We start from the raw sequence: 25,274 nt of genomic DNA on the forward strand, positions 1-25,274 counted from the left end.
AACATTTAACTTTTTATTAACTTGATGCTCCTGAACATAATAAAATAAATGAACACAAAACATTTTAGTTTACTTGGAAGGGAAGAGAAATGGCATTTAAGTGAAAATACATAGAAAAGATATGTACATTTAGGTAGACATAAATTCTGTGTTAGGTTAATGATTATGAATGTACTTCGGCAATACTGAAAAGTTTTACATCATGTCTAGTCTGAACACTTCAACAGTTTACCTGAAATGAACAAGATGTTACAAAAAGAAAGTAGCAAAAATGCACCTGAGGTTAGAAATGATTATACCTATCACACACAAATATTTCCCTTAAGACATGTTGCCTCGTTTCTTTTGCAAAGCTTTCATGAGATCTGACATAAAATCTTGCTCCCCACTTTCTCCCCCGCTGGGTGGACCCGGGTTCTCTTGCCTCTTTGGTGGAACGGGTAGCTTTCTGGCGACAGTGTGGGGCAGCTGCCTGGATTCAGGGGCGAGGGTGGGTGGGGGCGGGGGAGGAGGCAGTAAAGACCCCATGACCCCGGCAGTCGCAAGCGGTGGGGGAGGCACAAAGTCCGGGGGTGCTTCGTGAAAATCCGGGGGCGGAGGCGGAGGCGGGAGCGGGAGATCGACCTCTTCCAGGGGCGGCGGCGGCGGGGGCGGCAGAAAATCGTCTGGCGGGGCTGGGAAGACTCCGGCGGTACTCTTGGGCTTGGAGGGTAACACCGGACTGCAGCTGGTGTCTGATGATCGTCGTATAGGTGGAGGCGGCGGCTGGCTGGACTTGGGAAGGTGATAGGCTCTGGGCGCTTTGAGGTCCTGGTTACCAAGGGCTGGCACGTTATTCTTAAACAAAGCAACAACAGCATTGTTCTTGTTTCCACAGAGAAGATAAAACAGCCACTATCAGATGACATTTCCACTGACGTGTGAAAAAAGGAGCCCTGGTGGCCAGTGGTTAAGTGCTTGGCCACTAACCGAAGGGTCGGTTGGAAACCACTAATCCACCAGCCGCTCTTCAGGAGAAAGATGTGGCAGTCTGCTTCTGTAAAGCCTTGGAAACCCCATGGGAGAATCTACCCTGTCCTATAGGGTCGCTGTGAGTGGAATCGTGATCTGGGTGATTTAGGCAGTGCCAGCCCACGAAGGAGCCTCAATCACAGTCTTTTAGACTATATGGGTGTTAATGAGCTCATCTTTCCTCTGGGATAAGGAGAATAACTCCACATGGTCTTTAACATTACTACATGTGGGTGCTAATCCCATGTCTTCTGTAGATGAAAGACTCTGCCTTACTCAATGAGGTATTTATCTTTAGATTGGACATGCATCTCCCTGGAATCCACCTCATACAGGAGTTACCATTTGTCTCTAAAAGGGCATTAGTGGTATAGATCTTTGCCAGCTGTGGTGACCTCAGTCTTTTCCTACTAGCTATGGTTCAGCCTATGGTCCTTGGGTGGCAGCAAACGATTTGCACTTCTCTACTGATCTGAAAGTTGGCAGTTGGGACCCACCCAGTGGCAACTCAGAAGAAAGGCCTGGTGATCTGCTTCTGTAAAGATTACAGCCAAGAAAACCCTACGAATAAGTTCTACTCTGTAACACATGGGGTTGCCATGAGTTGGAATGGACTCAACAGCAATGGGTTTGCTTTTTTGGTTTATGGTTCAGGCTAAGGCAACTCAAAATGGAAGCAAAATGGCTTTCCTGGACTTCCCACTCACTCCTTAGTTCCAGAGATAAGCCACCAGGGTCTTTAGCATATGCAGAGATAGAAATTCTTCTTGGTATGGGCTGAGCTGGCTGTGTAGATAAGTTGTCAGGTGTAGGTATCTGTAAAATTATTTTGTTCTTGTGCCATACCCTCAATGGCAGAGGTGGTTAAACCAAAACAGTTGCCATCAAGTCGACTTCAACTCATGGTGACCCCATGTGTGTCACAGTAGAACTGTGCTCCATAGGGTTTTCAATGGCTGATTTTTTGGAAGTAGACTGCCTCTGCGTGGAGTCAAATCTCCAACCTTTAATTGTATGCACCACCCAGGGACCAGAGGTGGTTAAAGGACTTCCTAAATCTTGTTCACAAAACCTCCTGGTTTAAATGTCCTACTTCATTAGGACAAAGAAGATGGAAGAAGGGAAGTTAACTGAAAGAATTCTTTCTGGGCTACAGGCAACCTTTGGGCAAACCTGAGCACAAAGGATATCTTTCCTGGCAAAGCATTTGTATTCTCAACCCTTGCTGGGAAATACAAAGTCTCTCCTTGTATTAGCTTTCTGAGAAGAAAGGTCCAGGACTTGGACCTCTAGACCAAAACCAGTTGCCTTTGAGTCAATTCCGACTCATAGCAACCCTACAGGACAGAGTAGAACTGCTCCATAGGATTTCCAAGGAATGGCTGGTGGATTCGAACTGCTGACCTTTTGGTCAGCAGCTGAGCTCTTAACCACTGCACCACCAGGGCTCCTGGACCTCTAGAGAGGAACTAATTATAAGTTTCACTCCTTCTGGCATAACAGCTTCAGGAAAGGCAGTGGGGTAGACCAGGAATCAGGAGACTTGGTCTTGGACTTGCCTTTTCTTAACTGTATGAAAGTGGGCTGGTTAATTAAGTATAAAATGAGCATCACGATACCTGTTATTATCTGTCTCAAGGTTGTGGTGAGAACAAGTGAGATAAATATGTGAGTTAGTTCTGAAAAGTCATGTCTTAATGCATGTGCTATTGGTAGAAACCAGGACATGAACCTTGGCTAAAGGTTAACAGAGGCATACCCCTGGGTGGCACAAATGATTAAGTGCTTGACTACTAGCTGCAATGTTGGTGGTTAGAACCCATCCAGAAGCAGCTCAGAAGAAAGGCTTGGTGATCTGCTTCTGAAAGGCCACAGCCTTGAAAACCCTATGGAGTAGCTCTACTCTGCACACATGGGGTCACCATGAGTCGGAATTGATTCCACGGCAACTACCAACAACATCATTTACAGAAGACATGGGATTAGCACCTACATGGAGTAACTTTAAAGACCACTTGGAATCATCCTATACCTGTGAAGCTGACAACTGAGCTTCACAACCAGCTCAACTCATACCAAGGAGAATGTTTATCTCTTGCATGTGCTTATTAGGACCCTGGTGGCACATCTTTGTAACTAAGCAGTGAGTGGGGAGTTGTTGTTAGGTGCCGTTGAGTTGATTTTCGACTCACAGCGACCTATGAGACATAGTAGAACTGCCCCATAGGGTTTTCTTGGCTGTACTCTTTATGGTAGCAGATTGCCAGGTCTTTCTCCCATGGATTGGCTGCATAGATAATAATAATTTAGATTTATATAATGCAACTTCCCCAAGAATTTTAGGCAGCTAAATTGAATCCCTCTGTTTTAGTGATAATTATCATTCAATTTACATTTTATCAGGCTTCCTTTGATTTCTTTGTTTGCTTAATGATCTCTTACCATTGAAGATTAAATTTAGAAGATTTTTTTTATCCAACAAAGTACCTTATGATTGAGTTTCTATTTTATTTAGTTTATTTACTTAGTGTGATAATCTAATTATCTGGTGATGTATTTTTTTTAAATTTCAGAACAGGCAGCTGGGGAATTTGTGTTCATACATAGTTTAGTGATGTCTATTCTGGGATTCTTTTATTGCTTCCAGCATTTTAAAATGTTTCTCTTCAATTGTCATTATAGAAATCATTAAAATAATAACAGCTGAAAGCACACTGCATGATGAGGCTGTCAGACAGGAGAAGACAACAAGAACATTAGAGAAACACAACTTTTAACGGTCTACGATAGTTTTAAAAAATTATAAGAAGTTCAATAAATACCGAGATAGAACTGTTTCTACCACTGGCTAACAGACAAAATGCAGAGGAGAATGAAGCTAAACATACTAACTGCAATAGCTGGATGGTATGCTATTGTCAGAATTATTTAAGGCTGTTTTGAATCACACATGGGAAATATTAAATGGAACTTTGATGTTATAACTGTGATTAGCAACTAGTTTACAATTATTAGATAGATATAAATCAGTCCTCATTAGTCTACTTTTAAAAAAGGCCATGAAGGATGTTATACCAGTTTGGCTGGGTTTTTTTTTTCTTTCTTCTCACTGCTTTTTAAAAAAATTGTGGTAAAACACACGAAACATAAAATTCACCATTGTAATCATTTTAAAGTGTAAAGTGTAATGGTACTTAGTATACTGACAATTTCATGCAACCATCGCTACTATCTAGTTCAGAATACCCCAAAAGGAAAACCAGTATACATGAAGCAGTCACTCCCCGTCCACCCTCCCCCAACCCTGGCAACCACTAATCAGCTTTCTGTTTCTATGGATTTGCCTATTCTGGATATTTCCTCTAAACAGAATGATACAATATGTGGCCTTCTGTGTCCAGCTTCTTTTACTTAGGATAATGCTTTCAAGGTTCATCCATCTTGTAGCATGTATCAGTGTTTCATTAATTTTTATGGCTGAATAATATTCTATTATATGGACATACCACATTTTGTTTATCCATTCATCAGTTGATGGACATTTGGGTTGTTTCCACCTTTTGGCTATTGTGAGTAGTGCTGCTACGAACATCTGTGTGCAAGTTTCAGTATGAATACCTGTTTTCAGTTATTCTGGACACATACCTAGGAGTGGCATCATTGGGTCATATGATAATTTGTTCAACTTGCTAAGGAACCGTCAAAGTGTTTTCCACAGCAGCTGCACCATTTTACATTACTGCCACAATGGATGAGGGTTTCAATTTCTCCACACCCTCACCAACACTTGTTATTTTCCTCTTTTTTTTTTAAACTTCTAGCCATTCTAGTGGGTGTGAAGTGGTATCTCATTGTGGTTTTGATCTGCATTTCCCTAATGACTAATGGCTTTGAACATCTTTTCATGCGTCACTGTTTGCTTGTAAAGCTTTTGATTAGCTGAAGCTTCCAACTCTTCTGCACATTAATTGTTGCTAAATTAAATCTCTACCACACTCAACATGTGCAGCTTATTTTTGAAATTTAAATACTGGATTTTATTTAAATTTTTCCTTCTTAGGTTGAGGCTAACATTCCAGCCTATTTGGTTCATTTAAAAAATCTTGCTTCTCTTACCTATGATATTAGTGGGCCTCCTTGCACATTTGATAAACATTCTTTGTATGTTTTAATCCAATTCACTAATAAAAATGTTGACTAGGATAAACTTGGTAGCATTAGAGACCTTTTTCCAGTTTGGCTGTGTTCAAAAAGCTTCACATGGTCTACATTTTACAACATTATTTATAATGACAACCTTGAAGATTTATTAAATACTATATAAATATATGATGATACATTGTATTTGGCATTTCCTCCCGTTTGAATTAATAAACGTGTACTGTTGACCTCCTATCTGCTAGGTTTTGTGTTAGATGCTGAAGATACAAAAAATGACCAAGATATTATTCTAGTCCTAAAGAGTTCACAGTCTAGCAGGGAGACAGACCCTAACTACACTAACTACAAATCAATGTATCTATAATTAAATATCCATTATCTCTAATTTGTACTGCCGGTATATATGTATATTTGAGTTAATATATAATGGATTGTATAATATGCATTATATTATATATTAAGGAGCCCTGATGGCACAATAGGTAAGCACTTGGCTGCTAACTGAAAGGTTGGTAGTTTGAACCCACCCAGTGGCTCCATGGGAGAAAGAGCTGGTGATCTGCTCCCGTAAGGATTATGGCCAAGAAAACCCTGTGGGGCAGTTCTACTCTGTCACATGGGGTCGCTATGAGTTGAAATCAACTCTATGGCACCGAACAACAACAACATATTATGTATTAGAAGTATTAATAAGTATACTGATACTCTGTGGAGCCCTGGTGGCATAGTGGTTAAGAGTTCTGCTGCTAATCCACCAGCCGCTACTTGGAAACTCTATGGAGCCATTCTACTCTGTCCTATAGGGTCGCTAAGAGTCGGCATTGACTAGATGGCAATTTTTTTTGTTTTTTTAATTGAGACTCTAGAGAAAAACAACAACAACAACAACAAAACCCTACTTGCTGTTGAGTTGATTCTGACTCATGGCGACCATGTGTGTCAGAATAAAACTGTGCTGCATAGCATTTCAATGGCTGATCTTTCAGAAGTAGATTACCGGGCCTTTCTTCCGATGCACCTCTGGCTGGATTCAAACCTCCAACCTTTTGGTTAGCAGCCAAGCATGTTAACCGTTTGCATCACACAGGGACTCCTAAGTATAAACGAAGAATATTGAGAGTCTAAAGAAAGGGATGATTAATTCTTCATGGGGAAAAAAGAGAAAGGAGAGCTTCACAAAAGAAATGACATTTGATGTGGGCCTTGAAAAAGATGTAGGATTTTTGTTAAGTAAGTGGGCGGTGGAGACTGGAAGATAGGCCAGTGTGGAGAAACAGTAAGAGCAAACCACAGAGAAGTAAACGTCTTTGGAGTGGTTCAGGAACAGCAAATGGTCTAGTTTGGGTGGAGTGCCAGGTTCAGGGCAGCAAGTGGCAAGAGATGAGGTAGTGTGTGAAGGGTCTCTAATGCCAGGTTAAGAAATTTGGGCTTTATCCTGTAAGCGAAGGGTAATGATAAACCTTTAAGCAAGAGAGTAACATGATCAGATTTATCAACTTTGTAACCTGTTAGGGATTGAATTGTGTCCTCCAAAAATGTGTGTCAGCTAGGCTAGGCATGATTCCCAGTATTGTGTGGATGTCCACAATTTTGTCATCTGATGTGATTTTCCTATGTGTTGTAAATCCTAACCTCTATGATGTTAATGAGGCAGGATTAGAGGCAGTTATGTTAATGATGCAGGACTCAATCTGCAGGATTAGGTTGCATCTTGAGTCAATCTCTTTTGAGATATAAAAGAGAATTAGGCAGAGAGGAGAGGGAATCATACCACCAAAGAAAGAAATGCCAGGAACAGAGTGTGTCCTTTGGACCTGGGGTCCCTGCGCTGAGAGGCTCCTAGACCAGGGGAAGACTGATGACAAAGACCTTTGCCCGGAGCTGAGACAGAAAGTCTTCCCCTAGAGCTTGTGCCCTGAATTTGGACTTCTAGCCTCTTAAATTCTAAGAGAATAAATTTCTGTTTATGAAAGTCACACACTTGTGGTATTTCTGTTATAGCAGCACTAGATAACTAAGACATAACCCTATTACACAAGGAAATGAATTCAACTTGGCAAAATTTATCCTTAGTGAACCCATGTTAGCTCTAGTAATTAACTGAACATTAATCATCTGTTTAATGAGCATTTTAATCTTTTTTGTAGGTTTGTTTTACCCTACTTCTTCAGGTCTGTGTAGTTGCTGACTGTTGCTTTGAACTTCTGGCCAATTGCCTTTCTTTTCCTTAGGCATGTTTGTTCTGCTTTCTTCTGGCCTCTTTGTTGACCTATAGCTTGCTCTGATCTTCATTATTTACTGTGGACTCTTAACTCTGGCTTGATTCCCTGATTCTGAGCCATGGTGATACCCTGACCCTCAGTCCTGGACACATCTCCACTCTGCATTGCTCATCTGATTTCAGTTCCCCAATTCTGCAGTGACCCCCGGGTTTCCTGTTTTCTGCCTTGGATCTAGCCTGGCCTCATGGTGGCGCAGTGGTTAAACGTTTGGCTGCTAACCAAAAGGTCAGTGGTTCAAATCCACAAGCCGCTCCTTGGAAACCCTATGGGGCAGTTCTACTCTGTTCTATAGGGTCACTATGAGTTGGAATCGCCTTGATGGCAACAGGAATATTTTTGCCTCAGCTTTTTTCTAGTCTACCTCCCTGACCTGCAAGTTGTACTTGTTTGCATATTTTGGTTCCAATTCTGGCAATAAAATGTATCTCTCCTTTCTAGAAGCAATGGTGTAGTTGAGGAGATAGGATTAACACATTTATTTAAGTTATAATTGATTGACAAATTGGATGTAGTACTGTTATTGTTTTAAAATGTGATTTCTGCTCCATCACTCTAGGGATGTATCTAGACATTAACAGGAAAATATAATTAACAAAAATGCTTATTTTATAGTGTAACCCTTTTAGTAATTTTATAATCTGGTTCTGGGGCCCAGTTAGCACTCAATCCAGAGTTTCCTTCTAACTGGTTGCCCCTATTTATTTAGGAAAAAATATGTAAAATCTCAAGCGCTTAATACTCATGTGTCACTTTCAAAGGGTGCTAAAATCACTTGACTAACCCAAGAAAAGTTCACTTCAATCAAAAATAAATGTAACTAAATAAAAAATACTTATCAACCTCCATCATTAAAAAAGGAAAATTCTTTTATTTTCCCAAAGCAGTATTAACTTTCGATTCTGGCCTATATTACTTAAAGATAAAAAATATAAGCATTTACCTAAATGAAATTATAGTGACTTCTTAGTTGTTAGAACTGTACTTTCTGTTGTTAAAAGAGCAGTTACTAGAACACTGTTTGTTGTTAGTTATTGTTGACTCGATTCTGACTCATGGCAACCCCATGTGTTGCAGAGTAAAAGAGATCACCAGGCCTGTCTTCCAAGGTGCCTCTAGATGGAACCACCAACCTTTTGGCTAGTAGTTGAGTGCTTAATCATTTTCGCCACCCTGAACGCTGCTAGTGGTTTAGAATATAGGCTCCTAGGGGACAGTTAGGTAGGGTGTATATAAATCACTCTTTGCCCTTACCTTGGGTGGTTCCACCTGTCTCTTGACCTCAGCGAGAACAGCACTAACAGAATGTGCAGCCTGGGGAATCTGACCATTGGGCTGGGAAGTGCCAGGTTTAAATCCTGAGAAGGAAGAACAGAAAACGAAGACTGGGCAAGGCATTTTCAACATTCTTGAAAGATAATCTGAAAATAGAAAGTAGTTTATATCTCCAAAGCTAAAGAAAAGGGATTTCTATATAGGCCTTAGGAAAAAAATCTCAGGTTCTATGGCAAAACTTTATATGGGATTCAGCAAAAAGTTCAGGGAAGTGAATACTTTATAAAGGCTACAGAGTAAAATCTGAATTAACTGGGAGCCTAGAGAATATAGCATGCCCTCCTATTTAAAACTTCCTGGTAACTGGAGAATAAACCCTGAAAATCCCTTTATTTTTAATTCCTGTTGTTGAAGATTTTTTCTGAAATGTATTTCTCCAGTTTCATACCATATTGAGTACAGGAACAACTTTTGAACATTATCCTCAACAAAAAGTACTATGGACACAGAAAGTAGGCAGGGGGGATTGGGCAAAATGTGTAAACTCCCAGATATACCCTAGAATTAGATTTTTTCCCCCCAAAAGTCCTGATATGCACTCATTCATTTTATTTCCTTTTGCCTCCCCATCCCCCCAGCCCCCACAAAGGTGAGATTTTTTGTGAGAATCAGATAGGAGAAGCTGTATGTTCATTTGTGTGGCTCCAAGGAAAGATTCTTGAAGGAAAATAGAGGATGGCAAAATTTCCACACACCAAGGCCATCTCTCCCATGACTGAACCACACATGCCCTGCCCCCCGCCTCCCACCCCCCCATTCCCAGCCCACGTTATTACGTTTTTTATTCCTCACCGAGTGAACACAAAATATTGCTTTAGCTACTCTCTGTATTGGCTATTCCATCAAATATTTACAAACTGTTTACTTGCCTTTTCAAGTATTTTTCTATTAATTTGATACACCCATTAATCTACATAACAACTCAAGGCTGTTTAGAACTTTCCGGAGACTGGAAAGAAGGGAAAGTTTGATGAGGAATGGGATATTTACATAGTCTCAAAGTATCTCTCCACAAATTATTAAGTACAAAATGAAAAATCTATACAGGAGAGACTGGATGACACCTTAAGCAAGTGATTAAAATTCATGTTTCCAATAAGGGACAAATAGACAATGTATGTCTCCTACTATGATGCCCTGAGGAGGACCCAACAGCACTCATGTAGTGTTCCAGCCAAAAATACCAAAATGCATAAATGAATTCTGAGGAAGCATCAGACTAAAACAAATCGAGAGATACTCTACTGAGGAGTCCCTGGGTGGTGCAAACAGTTAATGCACTTGGCTGCTAACAAAAAGGTTCGAAGTTCCAGTCCACCTAGAGGCACCTCAGGAGAAAGGAATGGTGATCTACTTCTGAAAAATCAGCCACTGAAAACCCTGTAGAGCACAGCCCTAATCTGACACTCATGGGGTTGCCATGAGTTGGAACTGACTCCGCGACAACTGGTATTCTTAAAAAAAATGTTAGTATCTTGATAGATAAGGACAGGCTGAGGACTGTTCCAGATTAAAGGAGGACTAAAGAGACCTGATGACTAAATGCTGAATCTTATACCAGGAAAAAATACCCCTATAAAGGACACCATTGAAACAACTGGCAAAACTGGACTATGGACTGTAGTTTAGACAAAATTATTCTATTGATAATGTATCTCCTGAATTTGATAACTGTACTTGTTTTTACGAAGTACAAACTGAAGATTTAAGGGGTTGCCTTAGTTATCTAGTGCTGCTATAACAGAAATACCACAAGTGGGTGGCTTTAACAAACAGAAATTTATTTTCTCACAGTTTAGGAGGCTAGAAGTCTGAATTCAGGGTGCTGGCTCTAGGGGAAGGCTTTCTCTCTCTGTTGGCTCTGGAGGAAGGTCCCTGTCTCTTTTCAGTTTCTGTTCTTGGCGATCGATCATGTGGCATGGCATCTATCTTCCTCCATGTTTCTTTTTCTTCTTTGTTTAATCTCTCTTTTATATCTCAAAAGAGACTGATTTAAAACACATGCTACACTAATCCTGTACCATTAACATAACAAAGACAACCCATTCCCAAATGGGATTATAACCACAGGCATTAAAAACGAAGGTAAAAATAAACTCATTGCCGTCTCGTCGAGTTTAACTCATAGCAACCCTATAGGACAGAGCAGAACTGCCCCATTGGGTTTCCAAGGCTGTAAATCTTTTTACAGAAGCAGACTGCCACATCTTTCTCCAAGGAGTGGCTGGTGGGTTCCAACCACCAACCTTTTGGTTAGTGCTTAACCACTTCTCCGCCAGGGCTCCATACTACAGGCACAGAGTTAAGGATTTGCCATACATATTTTTTGGGGGGAGCACAATTCAATCTATAACAGGGGAGCACAATTCAATCTATAACAGGGGTACAGGGGTATGATACATGTAATCTACTCTCAAATGGATCAGACAAAAATATGTATGTGCATGAAATATATTACGTAGAAGGGGTGCAGAGAAGAGAATGCTAAAGCAAATTTGACAAAATATTCATTATTGGTGACTTGGATTAAAGGTTACATGGCAGTTGTTTGTATCATTCTTGTAACTTTTCTGTAAGTTTGGAATTATTTAAAAGAAAAAAGATACTGACGTCCATTTATAAGTGTGAAAAATTGTAACTGGCTACAACAACTTTAAAGTCAGTTTTCTCGTAAAATCCATGCTCCTCATTCAGCAAGGACTGCTGTCTTATTCACAGCAAATCTGGCCAGTGTTGTCAGACCGTATGTGGTGTGCCATGTAAGTACGCAATAACTCCCTCTAAGGCTAATTAAACACATCTCCCCGGTTAGCCTAGTCTCTGCACTGGAGGTGGAGAAGTGACAGGAAAGAGATGTAACCTTCTTAGATTCTAAAGTGTTCAATCTTCTCATCCCCTTTGGTCTCGTCTTTCTTCACCCTTCTCTTTCTTCTTGTGCATATTCAAAACCCTGTCTTTCTTTCTACTGTGTACAAACTCAATACAAATTAAAGCTGAGTACTGAAGACTATTGGGGGAAATTCCTTTAAGGGGCAAAAATATTTTTTTCTTCCCTCTTTTGCCCAAATATATCCATAGGCTGATTTCTTGGCAACATACTGCACGTTTTTATGTAACTAGAAAGTCCTGGTCTTTACCAATCTGGGAGAACAAATGAATCACCTTTATAGTAATATCCCAAATGCTCCAAGCTTCCATTCCATTTGCCAGGAAGTCCAATATTTTCCATGGGTTCTCTGTCCCATCTTGACACAACTCAGGGTATTTATTTGCATATGTTACACATATATTCTGTAGGTACCAGCAATTTGGGATCTAGGTTGTCCTGGGCTCATTGACTGTATTAGTAACCCCAGTGGTCAAGTAACAAGACATCAGTCTCTCCTACTCTCTCTAGGAGTCTCAAAGGAATTGGGGGTTGGAATTTAGCAAACATATATGAGTCCCAGGTGTTTTACAGGATTCAAGTGCATTTCAAGGTGGGAACTGACCCCCCTTCCTCCATTCTTAACCCATGTGGTTTGTGAAGGGCTGGTCCCACCATCCACCCTGACAAGGACACATAACTCAGGCCTGGCAGATCAGAGGAACAGGCAGGATACAAAGCCCTCCTGGGACTTTTTCAGGAAAAGGGCAGTCTCTTTCTACTAAGATTCTAGCTGTGTGGAAAACATAAGCCTAGAGCTGTCAGTGGCCATCCTTGCCACCCCATGGGACAGTCTGCCTAAGAATGAAACAGTATCCTGATGACATCATTTAAATCCCTAGATCTTGCTGTGCCTGTCAGTGTACCCTTGAACTTCTTACTTTTGTGAGTTAATAAGTCACAACCCCCCTCCTTTTTTTATTGCTTAAAGTAAATTGAATTGAATTTCTGTCAGTCACCATATAGAGTCCTGACTTAAATTAGTTGCTAAAGTCATACATTTTATAAGTATTGGCTATCCCTAATATGGAAGAAAAAGCTGCAATGTATCTAGGATAAATTGTTGTTGTTGTTAGGTGCCGCTGAGTCAGCCCTTTGCTCATGGTGACCCCATGTACAATGAAAAGAAATGCTGCCCAGTCCTGTGCCATCCCTGTGATTGGTTGGGGACTGGACCATTGTGATCCTTAGGTTTTTGCATAGGCTGACTTTTTGAAGTAGATCACCAGGTCTTTCTTCCTAGTCCATCCTAGGCTGGAAGCTCTGATGAAACCTGCTCAGCATCATAGCAACACACAAGCCTCCACTGACAGATAAGTGGTGGCCGCGCATGAAGTGCACTGGTCAGGAATCGGACCTGGGTCTACTGCATGGAAGGCAAGAAAACTCCCACTGAACCACCACTGCCCCCATCAGGATAAATTACTTGCTGTTATACACTTTGGATGTTGAACAATGCCTCTATTTTTTTTTTTAAGCTGGGTAATCATAGCCAGAAACGCACTGATCACACATAGTCTATGACTCCCAGCCACAGCCCTTGCTCTGCTTCTGTTTCTCCAGGACTCTGGTTCAACGGCATGGAGAAGGAAAGGGCAGGAGAAGAGGAAGGAGGGAAGCTGTGCAGAATGGGGTTCTAGATTCGCAGCGCAATATTGCTAAGTAAAGCCGAGGAGGCATCAGACAGCATGGGACCAGGGCTGACTGTAGCCAGCCCCGATGGAATGATTTCACAGCAAGTCCTCTCCATGAGAGCACGGGAAGACGGTGGTGCAAGTGCGACAGCATACCTCAGCGTGGTTCCTGTTCCTGTCCTGCGGGGAATCAAGGGCTCAGAGCAGAGCTGTCAGGGGTGAAGAAGGGGGCTCCCCAACTAGTGCCCCAAACAGCCCGAATAAATGCAGTCAGCCAATAAGTCCTCTGACTCTAAGGAATAGTTTTTTTCCAAGAGTATCCCTGAGGTTCACCTTACCTGTTTTTTTATTTTATTTTTTGGTGGGGAGCGTGTTGGAGGGAATATATGATGTGATTTTTTGTCCTGGGTTGCTTAAATGGACATGCCATTTTGTGAGAGCCCTTCTGATTTTGTTCAGTCAGTTCAGGTGGAAGAGAGGCTTTAATAATATCAAACAAGAACAGAATTTTAGAAGATGGCATTGTTTCAAGCAGACATTAGGATGCTAAGACTAGTGATCGTGTGTGTGTGTGTATGTATGTATATATATATACATTATATATATACATATATGTAGATTATACATACATGTATATATATAAACATGGGGTTACCATGAGTCAGAATTGACAGCAATTAACAACAACGTTTAAGTGAGGAAGTCCTTGGGTGGTGCAAACAATTAACACACTTGGCTGCTAACTGAAAGGTTGGAGGTTCAAGTCCACCCAGAGGCACCTTGGAAGAAAGGCCTGGTGATCTACTTCTGAAAAACCCTATGGAACACAGTTCTACTCCGACCACATGGGTTTGTCATGAGTTGGAATCGACTCGACTGGTTTTTGTGGCTATAACTGAGAAGAAAAAAACTTCACCTTCTATTTGAAAATGGCTCCATTCCTTCCAAGCTAGTCACTAATATAGCTCTTTAGATCTTAAAATCCCACACAACAGCTGCTCACAGCAATAAATTCTAAGGCATAAACTGAAAGAGTTTAAATGGAAGATTTTCCTTCTAGGTGCTCACTGAAGCACTTTATTAATAAGCAGTGGTAGCTCCCATGATGGTTTATACGAATATCGCAGCACATTTGCTCTCTGTAGGGCCTGTGGCTATGGCAGAACCGAAGAATTCATGATACAGTAGCGACAATGTGGCTTAATTTACCATCTAGGAAGGGACGTTTCACTAGGTGTAAAATCCCTTTTTAGTCAATGGAAATCTCATCTGGCTACTGCAATGGTGTTCTTCAAAAATTGGTTTTAAGCAATTAAGAGGAATGGAACTAACATTTATTGAGCGCTTAGGTATTAAGATCATTCACATACATTATTTCATCTGCAGAGAAACTTTGAAAGGTACTAATTTATTTTTTCATTTGTTGTCCCAACCAATGGTCTTCTGACCATCTATCCACCCAACTAATTCTGAATACCTCTTATCAGCCAGGCATTGTGCTGGGTACTGGGGATACCATGATTGACAAGACAGAAAACAGTCCTGGACCTCATGATTTCATAAGAGTCTAAAGAGGAGAAGAGAAACTGAATAATCACGTAGATTATGAATTAGGATTACCTTATTAAAGACAATTAGTTTGAGACCTGAAGGATGGGTAGGAGTTGGCCATGTGAAGGAGGGAATGTCATAAGCAGAGGGAACAGCATCTGTGCTTGTGGCTTTGAAGAACTGCAGAAAACAAAAGGCCATGATAGCAGGAACAGGAAGACAGAGGGGAGGAAAGAGGCAGGAGAGGTGGGTAAGGCTCATATTCTGTAGGCCTCGTCAGCCATGCCAGGACTGGGGCTTTATCTGAGAGCAAGAGGAAGCCTCTGAAGGGCTTTAGGTAGGGGAGAAGTCAAATTCACATTTTAAAAGGTAGCTCTGGCTGCAGAACATTTTCTGACTCGCTTGTTTTGGTTACACCATCAGGAGGAGGACATCATATTTGGTGAAGCAGAGGGCCAGTGAGGGCATGGGGGACCCTTCATGAGATGGACTGGCACACCAGATGCAATGACGGTCTCCAACATGCTGGTGATTGTGAGAATGATGCGGGAACATTCTGTGGTACGTAAGGTCGTCATGGGTCAGAGTCGACTTGAGGGCAGCTAACAACAACAACTGGCTTGCAGAAAGGAGAATAGAGGGAGAGAGGCCTGCAACGGCAGGGTCCAGCTAGATGTCACTGCATCAGGCCAAGTGGAAGATTATGGCGGCTTAAGTGGCAATGGAGATGGGCAGAAGTGGACGGATTCGACAAATACTTAGAAAGTAGAATTAGCAGGATTTAGGACTGATTGGATTTGGGGGCAAATGAGCTTTTCTTGTATGAGCAATTGACAGAGATAGAGAACAACAATAAACAACAAATTTAGAGGAGAGATGAGGAGTTCACTTTTATAGATGTTGAGTTTGAGGTGTCTGTGATACATCCAAGGGAAGATACTGAGAAGACAGATACATGGGTTGGGATATAGTAAAGAGGTCTGGGTTAGGATTTATATATTTAGGGTTGGTCAGCACATAGATGGTAATTGAAACTTTGGGAGTAGGCTAATCACTTAGGGAGATAATGTCAGATAAGAAAAGAGTCAGGACTGACTGAACTTTGGGAAATGCCGGCATTTAAAGCGGCATAGAGGTGCAAATGGTTAACGTCCTTGGCTTCTAACCGAAAGGTTGGAGGTTCAAGTCTACCCAAAGGCACATTGGAAGAAAGGCCTGGTGATCTACTTCTGAAACATCAGCCATTGAAAACCCTATGGTTCTACTCTGACATACACGGGGTCGCCATGAGTCAGAATGGACTTGTTGGCAACTAACAACAACAATAAGAAAGAGTTAGCAGAACAGGCTGGGAAAGAATGGACAGAGAAGTCAGGGCGAGTGTGTGTGTCAGGAAATCTGGAATATGTGGTATCCTGAAAGCCAATAGAGGGGATTATTTCAAGGAGGAAGAGGTCAATTGTGCTGAAATTGTTGAAAGGTCATATAAAAACAGGGATTTATAATAATTGGATTTAGCAATGTAGAGGCCATATAATAAGCACGGTAGCCCTGGTAGCACAGTGGTTAAGAGCTCAGCTTCTAACCAAAAGGCTGGCAGTTTGAATCCACCAGTTGTCCTTGGAAACCTTATGGGGCAGTTCTACTCTGTCCTATAAGGTCGCGATGAGTCGGAATCCACTCGACAGCAATAGGTTTTTGTTTTTTATTAGTAAGAGCACTTAGGGGAGCAGAGGCAGAAGCCTGACTAGAGTGGGATGAAGAGTGAATAAGAAGTAGAAAAGTGGAGAAAGCAAGCATGGCACACACTTTAGAATAATTTGGTTGTGAAAAGGGGCTGTAGCTGGAGGGGGGTCATAGAGTCCTTGGAGGGTTTTTTTTTAAGTTAGTTAGTTTGAAGAAGGGAGTGATGCTGATGAGCAGGATCTGATAGAGCAAGAGAGATAAAGTCCTTGCGAAGGTAGGAGAGAATGGGGAGCAGAGCATGCATGGAAGAACTGGCCTTGTGAGGAGGTAACAAGGAAAACAGGCTAGGATGGGTAGATATGCAAATAAGTTGTTGGGTCTGGTGGTGGGAACGTAAGGAAGTTCACCTTTGATGGTTCCACTTTTCTCTGCTGAGAGTAAAGGAGTCGCAGGGCGGGAAGTCCGAGGAGAGTGAAAACGTCGGAAACTATTAGGGAACATAGGAGACTATATTGACTGGAGCAGCGTTTCTCAACCTCGGCGCTACTGACATTTTGGGTCAGAAGTTTCCACCTTGTGGGGGCTAGTGCACTGTAGGATGTTTAGCAGCATCCCTGCCCTCTACCGGCTAGATGCTGGTAGCACCACCCCCTCCCTGAGTTGTGACAACCATCTCAGGCTGTGAGTTTAAGACACATGCTCTAACTCACTCTACCAGAACATCCTGAATTCGAGTTATGGACACTAGCCCAGCTAATAATAATTTAGAATTCTATTTACCACAATTCCTGTGTTATATATCTCTTTCCCTTGGGAACTTTACAAGAGGGATGCCTGTGGCTTGAGTTGATGTGGGATTCCTGGGTGCCTTATCATAATAGCATCTAACAGTATCCACAATGATCTCTAACATAATGGCAGAGCTAATGCCCTGGAAAGAAGGGAGTTTATGATTTGAATTCATACAACTCAATGCCAAAGACGAATCCAGAGTGCACCTGATTAGATATAGTTCTTCCTACTTGCTAACTTGCTACTTGCTAATTATAGACTCAAACACTTCCTATTACAGATAAATCAGCCAGCCATCGCCAAGCTATGAAACCTGTCTAGGTGACAGTCTGTGCAATACACTAGTTTCTTAATTCTGGGAAATGGCTGATATCCTCAAGATATCCCAATTATTCTGAAACAGTTCAGCTCATAATTAAATAGTTGATACATCAGCTTGATGGGAGGTAGGGTGTTCCTTATAATGAACATGACCTTGTTTGGAAATAGGGTCTTTGAAGATGTTATCAGCTAAATTAACAAGAGCTCATAATGGAGCAGAAAACCAGTTGCTTTTTTGTTGATTCTGACTCATGGCGACCCCATGTATGTCAAAGTAAAACTGTGCTCCATAGGGTTTTCAATGCTGATTTTTTGGAAGTAGGTTGCCAGGCCTTTCTTCTGAGGCTCCTCTTGGTGGACTTGAATCTCCAATCTCTTGGTTAGCAGCAGAGCACTACCCATTTCCACCACTTAGGAACTCCTATTGGAGTAGTGGAAACCCTGGTGGCGTAGCGGTAAAGAGCTACGGCTGCTAACCAAAAGGCTGGCAGTTTCAATCTACCAGGCACCCCCTGGAAACCGTATGGGGCAGTTCTACTCTGTCCTATAGGGTCGCTATGAGTTGGAATCTACTTGATGGCAATGAGTTATTGGAGTAGGGTGGGTCCTAATCCAATCTAAGTGTGTCGTTCAAAAGAAGAGAAGAGACACAGAGAAACAGACAGGAAAGACAGTCATGTGAAGACGCTTCTATAAGCCAAGGAATGCCTGGGGCTACCAGAAGCTGGGTGAGAAAAGAACTGATCTTCCTCTACAGCATTCTAAGAGAACACAGCCATGCCAACACCCAAATTCAGACTACTAGCCTCCAGAATCGTAAGACAATAAATTTCTGTTCTTTAAAGCCACCCGTTTGTGGTATTTTGTTATGGCAGCACTAGGAAACTAAGACACAAAACTCGGTAAGAAATGGAAATATTTGCTAAAGCAAGTGATCCCAATTTCAGAGAAAAATGTTCAGAGATGAAAAAATTTCTTTGGCTCTCTGGATAGGAAAGGAATCCTGGTATTCTCAAAAAATCAAAGAATTCAGAACCCTATGGGCCTTGCCTGGGTCAGATCTTGTCAGTCAATGCCATTCTAGAGTTAAAGGAGATACCAAACCCAACCCCATTGCCACTGAGTTGATTCAGACTCACAGTGGCCCTATACGACAGAGTAGAACTGCCCCATAGGGTTTCCAAGGAGCAGCTGGTGGATTTGAACTGCCAACCTTTTGGTTAACAGCGAAGCTCTTAACCATTGCGCCACCAGGGCCCCGAGCTTTGAGTATGTGTCAGAATTTCTCCTCTGCTTAATACCTGTAGAAAGTTGAGCTGGCGTAGCTGGGTTGACAGTTCCCAGGTTTGTCCACCGAGAGGCAAGCCCAGCTCTTGACACAGCCCGCTGATAGTTATCGTAAAGAGTCTTTCCATACTAAGAGGGGAAATAAAAAAGGAGAAAGTAATCCACTCATCCTGAACTCTGGCAATCATTTGTAAAAAAATATATATTTGTAAAAAAAAATATTCTATGACAACTCTTCTCATTCCCTGCTGAGTTTTTGTTAGTATAATCATTCTTTCAACAAAAAAATTCACAAATTGTTTACTCATTATTAATTGTTTATCAAATAAATTTTCAGATTTATCTCAGTCAGTGAATACTTTTACCTATACACCTATTTCTCACTTATCGACTATCTCATTATCCAACATTTCTCATTTACGACAATAGTAAAAAATCTATTACCCAACTATTTTGCATATTGATAATGTACATCTGGCAGTAATGAATGCCAAACTGTGAGGCAAGAGTAATGCTGGCTGTGATGGTTAAGGTTACACGTTAACTTGGCTGGGCCATGATTCTCAGTGGTTTGGCAGTCATGTAATGATGTAGTTTGGCAGTTATGTAATTATGTAATTTGGTAGTTATATAATGATGTGGTCATCCTCCATCTTTGCATAACGCTGATTTTCATATAAATATCTGGTCTTTGGAACCTAACCATGTTGATAAGTGAGGAGTGGGTGTATGTGAAAGGAGAGCTTTAGCCATGCAATTCTGACTATCTATATCTCTATGTAACTCTACTGTAGATAACATATTGTTTCTTAACTGCACACTAAGCTTGCAAAACTCTCCATGAGTTCTGCACTATTTATGATAACTCTCCATAAGTTACTTGAAAAGTGTCATGTGAAGGTAAACCCTTGGACCTCAGGTCACTGGAGAGGTCCGTGTTTTTACCACACCCATCTATTTTAATAACCCAACAGGGAAATAAGCAAGATAATTGTGGTTGTAGCAAAGAATGGCTCAGCTATTTCACAGGAGCACAAAGACTGGACACAAGGCAGGGAGTTGGTTAGCAAATTCAAGATAGGGTGAAGTCTAAATGCTTTCTCACCTTGGCGATCCTGACTCCTGTGATCCACTGGTTTAGAGTCCTTGCATCATCACAGCAGAGATACTTGATATACTGAGACTCCTTCTGAATTTGGGGGTGCTAGAAAGAAGTGGTATTAAAACCAATTTATAAATTCTTAGTTTCTTAGGAGTGCAGGATTAAAAAATCTTTTTTTTAAACTAACAATAAGTGTGTGTAAAAATGGCATGGTGGCGGCTTTGTCCAACCTCCTTATCTACCTTCACAAGGGGGTAGGAGAATCAAGATCAATAGCCTGAGGCTGATTCCTATGAGGTAGAGTCAGAAATACCTTCTTTCTCCAACTTGGTTACCAATTCTGACACCAGCCATCCCTCCTCCAACACTCTCTACTTCTCTGCTGGTTTGATAATTCATCACAATGGCTACACAGAACTCACAGACCACACTCACAGTTATGGGGTTTATTAGGCAAGTAACAGGTTACAGGTCAGATCAGGAAGGGCTCGGGAGAGAGTTCTTCAATCAGGACAATCTTTTCTCAGCCATGCCCACAGGCAGGCTTCTCTCTGACCCTTGGCCCTTTGGCCTCGCCTCTGCCCTGGTTGAGCGAGTGTTACAAAGCTCTTTAGTTCTGCCAGTAAGTGCCTGGGGGCACCCCACTCCACCAGGAAGCCTCCTGCCTGAAGGCACTCAGCTCTCTTGCTCCATAGGTTGGAAGCCTAGCTCCGCCAACAAGTGCCTGCAGGCAACCCATTCTGCCAGGAAGCCTCCTGCCTGAAGGCACTCAGCTGTCTTGCTCTGTCGGTGGGCACTCCCACTGTAACTGCCTTGCTTGTGCTGGTCTCCTGGTTCTGTTGCCTTTCTCTGCTGCTGCTTCTCACTGTCCTGCACCATCTCAGGTGTTATAGCTCTCTCTGTCTCCTGGGTGTAAGAGGTTCTCAGTGCAGGGATCCCCAGGCTCAAAGGACACACTCCACTCCTGGCTCTTCTTCTTGGTAGTAGTGAGGTCCCCCTGTCCGTCTCTGGGATGGCTCATTTTAAGCCCAGGAGGATGGCAAAATGGACCAATCCCCTCATTAAGGTTCCATACACCTTATTTGCATGGTCCCACCCTCACAAGGGTGTCATGCACTTTATCTGCATCATTAGCAAGCTATCCAATCCCCTTGGTGGGCTACAAACACCTCATTTGCATAGTCCCACTCAGTCATTTGGTGGGCAAGAAAGGCCACATAAAAGCGATCCATCACACTGCAGTGTGATTTATGGAGATGGTGGCAAAAATTATTGATAACATGTTTAGTATTTAAAAAAAAAAAAACCCAACCAAACAAACAAACAACCAAACCCACCACCGCTGAGTCAATTTTGACTCTTAGTAACTCTACAGAACAGGATAGAACTGCCCCACAAGGCTGTAATCTTTACGGAAGCAGACTGCCGCATCTTTCTCCTGCAGAGCAGCTGGTGGGTTTGAACCACCGTCCTTTTGGTTAGCAGCTCAGCGCTTAACCACTGTGCCACAAGGACTCGTTAGTATTATGAGGGGTATTTTTTTTAATGATTAGATTTTGAAAGGATTTAACACATCTGTTATATGACTTACCAGAAGCCTTCTTGCTATATTATCAATGATAATTTTCATTTCTGCTTCTTAAACTTTATAAAGCCTTCACATCTACCATGTCTCTAGCCTTAAAAGAAATCTGAGTTGTGTCCCCATCTGTCAGATAAGGGAATTTACTTGACATAATTAAAAGAAAAAACAAAACTCTGATTCATGGTGACCCCAGGTATGTCAGAGTAGAACTGGGCTCCCTAAAGTTTTTGATGGCTGATATTTCGGAAGTAGATTGCCAGGTCTTTCTTCCAAAGTGTCTTTGGGTGGGCTTAACCCTTCAACCAAGTGTGTTAACCATGTGCACCATCCAGGGATTCCCTGACATAATTATAATTCTTATGTCATAGAATTAATGCCTATAAGAATTGTGGTTTTTTCACTCCCAGTCAGTCCCAGGGTTATTCTGTGACCAAGAATTCAGGGTTTCCCTACAATCTTCCTTTCTTAACTACCATCTCCTACCCAAATGGGCCATTTTAACCTCTGGATTGGCCTGGAGAAGGGCTATTTCTGTCTATCCTCAAGTGGCACTAAGGAATGGCTTGGGTGCAGAACTGGGGGTTATCCAGGCCTTCTGAGAGCTTACAGTCAAAGAGGACAATGATACGCGCAGACGCGAAGGAGAAAGAGACACACTGGCCCCCAGGGCATACATAACACCTCTACCTCAGCCTCCTCTGTCTTAAAACTCATTGTCCTTATAATTATTGTTTTATGTCTCTTCTCTGATAGATTGTGCGCTCCATGAGAGGAGCCATGTCTGTCTTATACCCTGCTGAAAAGCCCTTAGCACGTGGCCTAGGGCATGGCAGGTATTCCAATGGACAGGCAATAACTGAAGGAAATAAACAAGTGCAAGATTTCCTTCTCACTCAACAAGTGTTACAGCCAGAAAGTAAGAGGCAGGTGACCAAACTTAGTTCTAAGATATATGCCATGTGAATTTTCATGGGTTATTATACTTTCTAATAAGCTTTTTCATATAGAAAAAGAATTATCAATGATGACCATCTTGAGTGTGTGTGTGTGTGTATGGTGTACTACCCTTTCTTCCTCTCTCTCCATTCCTGAGAGGAGTCAGGATCCTGCTAGGATATACATAAATGTCTGGTGGGCCTGAAAGTGAAACGAGATGCCAAGAGAGCTGGCAGCCATCCATCTACTTGTCAGTGGACAGGAAAGGGGTGAGGCTGTCAGTCCCTCTATTAAGGTACTGCACATACCTCTCCACTTCACTTTTGCTTTCAATTTAATCACTGGCCTCCAAGGAAATGGTTTATTTGCAGAGCTGATCTGAGCAAGGGGTGCTGTTCTTTTAAACTTCAGTTTAAAGCTTGGGCTTCCTGAATCTGAGAGGCTGTATCTGGACTAGTTACCCTGCCTGTTAGAGCCAGTGGTGTTGTCGTCTTTACCCAGAAAGGAATAATAAGCGGCCGTAGACTCTAAGAACCTGAGGAGTGTTTAGTAATTCTTCATTTTACAAATGAGAAAACTGAGTGGGACTCAGAGAGATTACTATACATTTTACCCCATGACCCACTAGAACCTTGGGGTCTCTTGACCTGCCACAGAGAATTTATTTATTTATAGTATGTTATTAAGCCAAAATTCTCGATGTTGATGATACCACTGAAAAATTCAGAAATGATACTATAAAAAAAAAGTCTTCCTTTTGGCCTTTTAAGCCAACTGGGGAAAGGCTACTTTGGAGTCCCTGGGTGGTGTCAGCTCGGCTGCTGACAGAAATGTGGGAGGTTTGAGTTCACCCAGAGGAGCCTCAAAAGACAGGCTTGGTGAGCTCCTTCTGAAAAATCAGCCATTGAAAACTCTATGGAGCACAGTTGTATTCTGACACACGAGGTTGCCATGAGTTGGAATCATCTTGATGACAACTGGTTTTCTAAATAGATTGCTTCTTTGATTTAAGTCCTTCAGCCCTCAGAATTTGCACCAGCATCACTTGAAAGACGGTAAGTTCCTATCTGCTTAATTACCACAGGCCCCTCTGTCTCCTAAGGGCAACGACCCAGTGGGCTCCTTGTAGTTTTCTCTTCAGACCAGCAGATGGCAGCAAACACTTTTCAATGGCAGCTGCACAGTTCATTGTCACTGAGGGTCACATCTTACTCATTAATTCTTAATGTTAGACTTTGTTTTTTGCAAACGTCATCCCAATAATCTTCTTCTTTGGAGGCCTTTAAAATTGAAAGTCTCTATCAACTCAGATAATGTGGCCCAGCAGCAAAAGACGTGTTTAATTAACTGAAAGGCAATATTGATGAAAAATACACTAAGCAGAGCACTTATTCTCTGGATCGAATGTGGCATTCCACAAACGCCTGCGACATTTCCTTCAACTATAAAATCTGCAGAGCCAAACCAAAGTCCTTGTCTTTCAGTACCAGAAAACGAGCGCTCTAACTTAAAATAGCATTCTTATTCTGATTGTCATATAAGAGGAGCAAACATTGATCTCTTCAGCATTTCAGTGTTTATAATTCTTCCTAGAAATCAGTCCTTTTATTTTCCTGAGCTATTTAGAAAGTTGATATTGTTACCTTGGGCCTGGTATGTTAAACAAAAATTTTTTTTTGTTGTTGTTTTTTGGTGCACATCATATGAGAAGCAAGCCCCCAGGAGCAGAGACTATAAATCTCATTGTACTCATTGCAATGAAATGCACAGAGGAACTGCCTGTATAGAGGTATCTACTTAAACAGTGCAGTAAACAACTGCTTAAGTATGTTATTCATCCAAACACAGTAAAATGTGGTCATCCCCTTAAATATAACGACTACTGAGCATAAGGCGGAGAAGGAACTCTTGACCTTGAATTCTGACAATGGCTCCCCTTGTGACTCTGAGGTAGATGTATCTGACCTTGGCTCATTCTTTTGCACATTAGTGGGCTGAGTCTCACTGATTTCCCTACACGACCTGCGTGCTGTGAATGTATACAGGATAATTATGCCTCAGGCGACTCTAAGGTCTCTTCCAACCCTCAGATTTTATGGGCCTAAGATGAGCTACCTAATGGGCATGAGGCTTCCTTCCGACTCCTAGGTAATGCAGTGTGTGGGGGAGAGAGGAGGAACAGCACAAATGGACCAGGGCAGATAGGTAAAGACAGGTCCAGGCTGAAGATTATAAAATGAAGAAGTTGTCACCAATGCAAATGCTGCCATGAGGATTGGGAAAGGTCACTGTTCATTGGAAACCTTACTAATAGTTTCAGTAGAGGTCATGGGAGAAGCTGCTAGTAAACAAGCTCCGCGAAGCCAGAGACCTTTGGTTGTTCACTTGTTCTCTAGTCATGCCTTGGGACCTTGCCAAGGGGCTTACTTCCTGAGCATCTTGCTGAAAAATATATTTGCAAAGGGGTTTAAGGGGAAATGCTGCTTCAGTGCCACTGGCCAGACTCTTCTGCAATCTATTTGGTTATTCCCAACCATAAAAAGGGAGAAGCTCTCTTCGGACATGCATCACAGTACACACAGGTGAGGGCAATCACAGGATGATACTGCTAAAAGGGGTTGTAACAGATCCTCTAAACTTACGAATGAGGAAACTGAGCACCAGAGGG

General features: G+C 41.9%; 1 protein-coding gene across 5 annotated transcripts in view; it reads right to left on the reverse strand.

Moving 5' to 3' along the window:
• Nucleotides 1-25,274, reverse strand: part of APBB1IP (amyloid beta precursor protein binding family B member 1 interacting protein) — a 165,694-nt gene continuing 140,420 nt past the window's right edge. For all 5 annotated transcript variants that reach the window (XM_023735014.1, XM_023735011.1, XM_023735013.1 and 2 more), the window contains 4 exons: nucleotides 20,089-20,187; nucleotides 18,998-19,112; nucleotides 8,706-8,809; nucleotides 1-837 (listed from right to left, as the gene is read on the reverse strand). In XM_023735014.1, coding sequence (XP_023590782.1) covers nucleotides 322-837; nucleotides 8,706-8,809; nucleotides 18,998-19,112; nucleotides 20,089-20,187 — 834 coding nt within the window. In that variant the 3' untranslated portion in view covers nucleotides 1-321. The remainder of the gene's footprint in view (nucleotides 838-8,705; nucleotides 8,810-18,997; nucleotides 19,113-20,088; nucleotides 20,188-25,274) is intronic.

This window comes from Trichechus manatus, unplaced genomic scaffold (genome assembly GCF_000243295.1).
Source record: "Trichechus manatus latirostris isolate Lorelei unplaced genomic scaffold, TriManLat1.0 scaffold00075, whole genome shotgun sequence".
Taxonomy (NCBI): Eukaryota; Metazoa; Chordata; class Mammalia; order Sirenia; family Trichechidae; genus Trichechus; species Trichechus manatus.